Here is an 8347-nt window from a genome sequence, read left to right on the forward strand (position 1 = left end):
CGAGTAATTGTCCAATAATTAAGACTACCCACAAGTTGTCGATACAATAAGGGATCCGACAATAGATCACCCTCATCGCGGTGATATTTCACATTAACCTCAAGAGGAGTATCTACCGGATTAGCTGATTGTAGGCCCGCCATAGAAATAAGGTCTGTCGCATACTTATGTTGATGAAGAAATATACCCTTTGAGGTAGAATGAACCTCAAGGCCAAGGAAATACTGCAAGTTTCCAAGATCTTTCATATGAAATGCAGTTTGCAATTGATGTTTAAGTTCTTGGATAGATGCCTGGTCAGATCCAGTAATAACCATATCATCAACATAAAGGAGGAGTAGAACAATGCCTGTAGATGTGCGATGAATAAATAAAGAGGAGTCATGTTGACTCTGAATGAAGGAGAAACCAAGTAAAGTGGAACGAAATTTCTCATACCATGCTCTAGGTGCTTGTTTCAAACCATATAAAGAGCGTTTGAGCTTGCACACACCATGAGATGAAGAAAATAGACCTTGAGGAGGAGTCATATAAATATCTTCAGTGAGATCACCGTGAAGAAATGCATTCTTCACATCCATTTGATAAAGAGTCCACCCATTAGAAGCAGCTATAGAGAGTACAGTGCGAACAGTTGTCATTTTGGCTACCGGTGCAAATGTCTCATCATAATCAATTCCATATTCCTGTTTGTTTCCTAAGGCAACCAATCGAGCCTTGTACCGATTCAAGGACCCATCAGAATTCAATTTAATAGAATACACCCGTTTACAGCCTATGGGTTTGATATGAGGAGGACAAGAGACAATATCCCATGTGAAATTCTCTTGAAGAGCCTGAAGTTCCTCATTCATTGCTTTTATCCAGCGCACATCTTTAACAGCCTGTGAGTAACAAGTAGGAATAGATATGCTAGAGAGAGATGCAGACAAAGAAGCATGTGAGGAATTATACCTGTCTGGTGAATATCTATCGGGTGCACGAGACGCTCTGCTAGAACGTCGTGGTGCAACCGCAACAGGATCAGGTGGCGGATCAGGGTCGAGAAGGGGGGTTATAACCTGTTGTTTGTGTTTTCTAACATATACATTTCCTGGTTTAAAACGTTCTATAGATTGAGGCATAGTAGAAAAATTGGGAAGAATAGCAATATCATTCATGGCATGAGAAAGACAGTGAAACATAAATTGATTATCAAAAAATGTTACGTTCCTAGAAATGCGAAAGCGCTGGTTAGAAACATCATAACACACAAAACCCTTATGAGAGTTACTATACCCCATAAATGCGCATTGAGCAGATTGCGCTCCAAGTTTATGTCTTTCAAATGGAGGTAGGTGAACAAAACACACACATCCAAAAGTATGTAAATCACTATAATCAGGCTGAATTTTAAAAAGACGAAAAAAAGGGGAGTCAAGATCAATAACTGTAGAAGGAAGACGATTAATCAGGAAGACAGCTGTGGAAAGAGCCTCCACCCAAAATCGAGATGGTACAGAAGCTTGAAGAAGTAAGGTGCGCGTTACATCAAGCAAATGACGATTCTTACGTTCTGCCATTCCATTTTGTTGGGGGGTATTTGGACATGATCGTTGAGACAAAATACCTTTTTGCTGAAGATACTCCTGAAACTCATGAGACATATACTCACCACCAGAGTCAGAGCGAAAAATTTTAACACTTGTTTGAAATTGAGTTTCAACATATGTTAGAAATTTCTTAAACATAGAAAACACTTCAGATTTGAACCGAAGAAAATATATCCAAGTAAAACGACTGTAATCATCAATAAATGTGACAAAATATTTATAGTGAGCATGAGAAGTTACAGGAGACAGTCCCCATACATCACTATGAATCATCTCAAAACACGTGGAAGCACGATGAGCACTAGACGGAAAAGGAAGTGTTTTACTTTTAGCCAATTTGCAAACAGAACATGGCACAGAGGCATTAGAAACAACATTTTTATTTCCCAATAAACCAGTTTTAACTAAATGAGACAACACATTAGAGTTTGGATGACCCAATTTTCTATGCCAATCCTCATAAGAATTCAAAACACTATTACAAGCAAGAGATAAATGATTGAAAATAAATTGAAGTGGAAACAATCTTCCCACTTTAGGCCCCTTCGCGATCACCTTCCCCGACACCTGCTCCTGCACAAGACAACCATCACGAGAAAAATTAACATTACAATTGTTGTCCACCAATTGTCCAACAGACAATAAATTGGAAGCAAGTCCAGGTGATACAAGCACATCCCGAAAATCAGAGTTGATATCACCAACATTAGTGATAGAAATAGTATTACCATCAGCAATTTGAATTTTCTGATTACCATGATAAGAATGTAAATTGTGCAAGAATTTAGAAGAACCCGTCATGTGATTGGATGCACCAGAATCAAGAAACCATGGATTCGAAACATTAGAAGACTTACCCTGAATTCCCAAGGCTGAAAGAGCAGAAAGTACCATTTGTTGAATCATTTCGGGCTGTAGAGCACCACCATTAGAGGCACTAGGAATGGAAGGACCAATTGCAGAGCTCTTAGTGGCATGGAATGCCTGCACAGAATGTTGTGTTGGTCGTGGAGGGCGCGTGGGACAATCAGAGATAATATGACCGTGCTTCTTGCAATAATTACAAAATTTCATATTACAACTACGAGCGACATGTCCAAACTGTTTACACGAGAAACATTGGACTTGTCGCATATCACGACCTTTACCTCGGCTTTGAGCAGCATATGCAACAGGTTCAGAAGTGACAACATCATGAGACATGGTTCCTTGAGTAAAGAGACGTTGTTCCTCTCGGAGAAGTTCACCAACACATGTATCCAAAGAAGGAACAGGATTTCTGTTCAGCAAAGCACCTCTAACAACCTCAAATTCTGGACGAAGTTTCATGAGAAATTGATCCCGCTTGCTAGTGTCGTACACAGCTTGGACATCCGCGAGAGAAGTCTTGGGAACCGCAGCAAATAGAATAGCAGAGTGTTCTGTCCATAAATTCAAAAATTCAGAATAATATTCTTGAATTGACAAATTACCTTGTTTGTAGTTGGCTAACTCTAGCTCCAAATGAAAACGTTTGGCCGTATTGTCTTGGTTGTAGATACACTTCAAATAGTTTCACATTTCTTGAGCAGTTGAAAAAGAGCGCAAATTATTGATCATATGAGGATCAATAGTATTGAGAATCCAAGAAATAATCTGAGCATCTTTGATTTCCCACGCATCTAAGGCAGTTTTCTCTATCGGTGCCTTCGAAACCCCATCAAGGTGACTCCATAATCCTTTTCCTTTAACATACATTTTGAATTGAAATTCCCAAGCAGCGTAATTCTTGCCAGTAAAACGGACACAAAAGTTGTCTCTTTCTTTTTCAGAAGTCATGCTATTGTACTAAAAAAATAATGATGACAGCAGTACAAAAACAGAGCAGGAGCAGAGAAACAGGGCAGCAATACAGAAGCAGAGAAACAGGGCAGGAGCAGCAACGCAAACAAGCAGCAGAGAAACAGGAAACAAGCAGCAACACAAAAACAGAGCAGGAGCAGCAACGCAGAAACAGAGCATCAACAGAGAGACATGCTCACAACGAGAGGCAGACGAGATCACGATGACAATCGACCAAGCAGCAGCAACGAGTAACACGCTCAAGCAAGGACAACCCAAAAACGAATCAAGAATCACGATCTCAGCCGCAGCAGCGAGTAACGCACGAAACCAATAGTCGGACAAGGATCTATGAACAACGACGATGAGGATACGCTAGAGGGACTCGGAGACAAACAAGAACCAAGAGCAGCAAAGACGAGTGCGAGATTTCGAGAGATTTCGAGAGCGACTTAGTGGTGTGTCGCTGAATAAACCCCACGATAAACTAGAATCTCACAGGTTTGATCGAACCTGCTGATACCATGTCAGAAAATAGGGTTTGATGCCCTTTTTGCCTTGATATTTCTCGGTATAAATAATCGTTACAACATTTATATCTAATAATTACAAATTAAGAGGATCAAATCAAATCCTGATTTGTCTAACTAATTTTAGAAAAACTGATAAATATAATTATACATTATTATTTATTTCCTGATTCACAATTCATATCACTTAGTTTTTGTTCTTAACAAATTGTGTTAATTCTCGATCAGCATAGTGGTGCGCCCCTAAAAGTAAAACGTCTTGCTCGTGATTCTCAAAGGTTCATTTGGGCTGTAGGAATCGCACAGTCACGATGTATCAACATGCAAATGAGAATGTGTGCACTAACTCAAGATGCAAATATGCTGATTCCGTATGCCGGTAAGCTGTGTTCACCTCTAATAGTCTAACTAACTATGCTATCATTCTTTTACTCATAATATGCCAGAAAAAAATTCTTATAATTTGGCCTTAGCCCTATTTTCTTATAGATTTTGATTATTATGATGTCATTTTTACCTGCTAGAGATATTCATAGATAATAAAAGAAAAGTTAATGAACCAGCAGAACAAGATTATTATTCATGAATAGTAAAAAAACTATTCATTATGCATCGTGCACTGTAGCAGTTTATATTTTATCCACTGTTGATGTGAAGTTTTTCTTTCCTCTTTGATAAAACAGCTGAGCTAACTGATTAACTTAGTCTTGCCTTTTCAGATATGCTGAACCATTCTTTCGAGCCGAATTGTTTTTTCCATTGGCGTTTTAAGGACAGGATGCTTGAGGTTCTTATAAATGCTGGACAACATATTAGAAAGGGAGATGCGGTAAATCAATTTATACTTCTGTGAATTATGCTTTTTTTGATTCCTTCCTTATATTAAACGTTACTTAGTACATATTTTGTTTTATTCTTGTAATTTTGCATGTTTATTTTACTATTTGTGCTATTTCATTGAGAGCCTGATTATGTTGTCAAAACTTGTAACAGATGACAGTTGATTACATGAGTGCACAGAAGAATCACATGTTAATGCAAAGATATGGATTTTCATCGCCAGTGGTAACTTTCTTGTCTGCTAAATCTTGATGAAAGGAATGCTGTGCATTTTACTTATACATGATTGCTATTTGATCTATTGAGTTTTGAAAAAGTAGTTCTCAGATTCATCTTAATTTGCAGAATCCTTGGGATGTGATCAAATTCTCAGGCAATGCACAAATCCATTTGGATTCCTTCTTGTCAGTCTTCAACATATCTGGTCTTCCTGAAGAGTATTATCGTAACGGTATGTCCAATATGTTTTTCCATTCTGGAATCAGCTTTGTTACACTTTTCTCTATTCAAGTTATCATTATTTAGGATACCGATATGAAATTCTTAGCAGAAGTTCTATCAAACGCTGGAGATACTTTTGTCGATGGAGCAGTCATAGCTGCAGCACGAACATTGCCGACGTGGTCAGATGGAGATTTGCCTCCAATCCCAAGTACAGAAAGGAAGGCTGCAAAGGCATTACAAGAAGAGTGCAAACAAATGCTTGCAGAATTTGCTACCACCTCTAAACAAGACCAGAAATTTTTAGGTAAATTTTTTGTTCATATCTTGTGACTAGAAAGCAAGTAGAAACATGGCACTGATTGTCATACATAAATTGTATTTGAGTAAATCAGTATTTCGGTCCTTGAAATTGTTTCGGTCGATAAATTTTGTCCTTCAAATTTACGAAATAGCAAATTAGGTCTCTTAAATTAAAGAACATCAATCAATTTAGTCCTTCCGTCAAAATATTTCTAGTAAACATTCATTAAAATCAATTAAAGACCTACAATTGATCGATATTTGCAATTTCAAGAACTAAAATGCTGATTATTTTTTGTATTTTCCAATTACTCTTTGAATTTTGCAAACTGACCGCATTGTGTGGTTAATTAAACTTTGCTTTTATGATTAAAAAAAAAAGAAGCTTTTTTTGATGATCTTAATGACCACAGATTCATCACCAGAATCGACGAGAACTCTTGATGCTGCAATAAAGTAAGTCGAATTGACATCATCAAGCAGTTTCATAAGCTTTGTAAATTTTGATTTCATTAAAATTTTAATTCTATTAATAATTATTTTCTTTTTGTGAATATATACAGGTACAGATTGCACAGAAAATTGTTACTGGAAAAAGTTATCCTAGCATTGGAGATCTATCAAGAACAAATACTGTTCTGATTTCAATCTACTAATTGTACAATAGCCATGAAAATTTTGTAACATTGTTGTGTCTGTAATCCTGTATCACTAGTTTAGCCAATGGTCTCAGATTCTATTGCCATATTATTCAATTTGTTGTATCAGAAAAGTGTAAAAGTGTAGTTGTATGATAACTATAAACTGATCAAAGGACCTTATTAACTGTTCACTAGATTAAAAGTATAACTCCTTGAGTTCTCTTTGAATATGTACAATTTTTCAAATCTATATTATCTCTATCTATTTGCTTTTTCTGATTGCATTCACATGTACAAAAAATAGACACTTTTTATTTGTTTTTGAAATTGACACTTTTTCTTTGTTAGTTCACTGTAAATGTGATCTTTAACTCTCAAATTGAGAGTCTCAATAGAGGTAATGAACGGTTAACGATATATCATAAGTAAATTATTAATAATTTCATAAAAAGATAAACAGTTACTAATTTTTTTGGTTTGTATAAGCTTGTTTCCTGTCTCTCCGTTTCATTCTTATTATTACATTATTTATTTATTATTATTATAACTTTTCCTTTTTCTCTTACTGTAAGGTCTGAAAATCAACCTGAGCTTATTATTGTTTGAACAATGAGAAATGTTGCCATCGGATTTGGAACCAAAGGTGTTGCAGCTTGCACCCAATGTCTGAGGTTAGATTTTCCAAAAAATCATGCAAAATGGCATATACCAGAAGTAACAAACAAGATGGTTATACATCATGTCAAATATAACAAAAATTTGGAGAATTGGGTTATGGTACATTTCTCATCCATGAAGGAGAAGGGAAAAGGGGTAGAGAGAAAGAGAAATAGAGGAAGGGAGTGAGGAAGAGGATCCTTATTCCTTGTGGTAGAAAAATTATGTGTTAACCCGCAATAAAACGATCTCGATCATTAAATGATATTAGATGGTTTAAATTACACAATAATAAAATCAGTTTTAAACAATCTCAATTGTTAATTTGAGATCAAATGATCGAGGTTGAAAACTACGTGACACATTTCCTGAGGAGGGGGAGGAGGAGGTGGTTAGGTGAAATCATTTGAAAGAACGAACTTGTTTTACTATTCGATTTTTACCAATAATCTCCACAAGAGCAAGTCCCATTTCTGAAATGATGGAACCTTCTAACATCTCTAACAATGATTTCCCTATCCACAATCTTTGATATGAATTTAGTGGCAACATGGCAGTCATTGCAAACCCTAAGGTTTTTAGCAACTCTAATCGTAGTTCCATGAGAAGTATTTAAAAGTCCAAAAGCTATTGCCAATCTCTCACTATGACCACAAAGCATACTTTCTTTCTCTTCCTCGTCAACATTGTGAAGTACACAAGAAGTATCAGGTACATATCCCTCCTTTTTCATTCTTTGTGACAGTGTTTCAAGATATTCATGGAGCTCTTTACTTTGTGGATGTGAAGTATCCCCTGCCAAAAACTTATGAACCTCATCACCATGCTCAATCCAACTACATCCAGGTTCTTTTCTTACTCCCATTTCCTTCATTTTTTTCCTTACATCCATTGCCTTGTCCCAAAGTCCAGCTGAAGAGTAAATGTTAGACAATAGAACATAATGGCTAGCCACATTTGGCTCCAACACAAATAAATGCTTTGCTGCAATTTCACCAATTTCTAAATTCTGGTGGATCTTGCTGGCACCAAGCAAGCTACTCCATGCATCTACTTTGTTCATATTGGATGGCATTGTCTTGATGAGCTTATACGACTCTTCGATCTGGCCAGACCGGCCAAGCAAGTCAACAAGACAAGCATAATGATCAGATGTAGGTTCAATTCCATGTTTAGCTTTCATTGTATGGAATAAATTAAGGCCTTCATCCACCATTCCAGAGTGACTACAAGCAGCAAAAATAGCAATATAGGTTACTTCATTCGGCCTTATTTCGATATTTTTGTCTCCTTCTGCTACCATTCTTCGAAAAAGCTTCAAAGCTTCTTCTCCTTTTCCATGCATCCCATAAGCCATGATAAGAACATTCCAAGTTATAACATTTCTTACAGACATTTGCTCAAATACTGTCCTAGATAAGTTCAAGCAACCACATTTTGCATACATGTCAACTAGGGCACTTCCCACAGCAACATCCTTTGATATCATTTGCTTAACAGCATAAGCATGAATCTCTTTCCC

General features: G+C 36.7%; 2 protein-coding genes across 5 annotated transcripts in view; one reads left to right on the forward strand and one right to left on the reverse strand.

The window, feature by feature from the left end:
• Window positions 1-6418, forward strand: part of LOC101505820 (protein PLASTID TRANSCRIPTIONALLY ACTIVE 14) — a 9534-nt gene extending 3116 nt beyond the window's left edge. For 2 of the 4 annotated variants that reach the window (XM_073370219.1, XM_073370223.1), the window contains exons 7-13: window positions 4172-4322; window positions 4663-4772; window positions 4937-5008; window positions 5129-5234; window positions 5331-5531; window positions 5941-5983; window positions 6091-6418. In XM_073370219.1, the coding sequence (XP_073226320.1) occupies window positions 4172-4322; window positions 4663-4772; window positions 4937-5008; window positions 5129-5234; window positions 5331-5531; window positions 5941-5983; window positions 6091-6169 (762 nt within the window). In that variant the 3' untranslated portion in view covers window positions 6170-6418. The remainder of the gene's footprint in view (window positions 1-4171; window positions 4323-4662; window positions 4773-4936; window positions 5009-5128; window positions 5235-5330; window positions 5532-5940; window positions 5984-6090) is intronic. The other 2 variants (XM_004487837.4, XM_004487838.4) reach the window with 1 other exon arrangement.
• An 812-nt stretch (window positions 6419-7230) lies between these two features.
• The window catches only part of LOC101506351 (pentatricopeptide repeat-containing protein At3g57430, chloroplastic), a 3811-nt gene continuing 2694 nt past the window's right edge, over window positions 7231-8347 (reverse strand). Inside the window, exon 2 of the mRNA XM_004487839.4 lies at window positions 7231-8347. Within this exon, the coding sequence (XP_004487896.1) occupies window positions 7265-8347 (1083 nt within the window). The 3' untranslated portion in view covers window positions 7231-7264.

The sequence above is a fragment of the Cicer arietinum genome, chromosome 1 (assembly GCF_000331145.2).
Source record: "Cicer arietinum cultivar CDC Frontier isolate Library 1 chromosome 1, Cicar.CDCFrontier_v2.0, whole genome shotgun sequence".
Lineage (NCBI taxonomy): Eukaryota > Viridiplantae > Streptophyta > Magnoliopsida > Fabales > Fabaceae > Cicer > Cicer arietinum.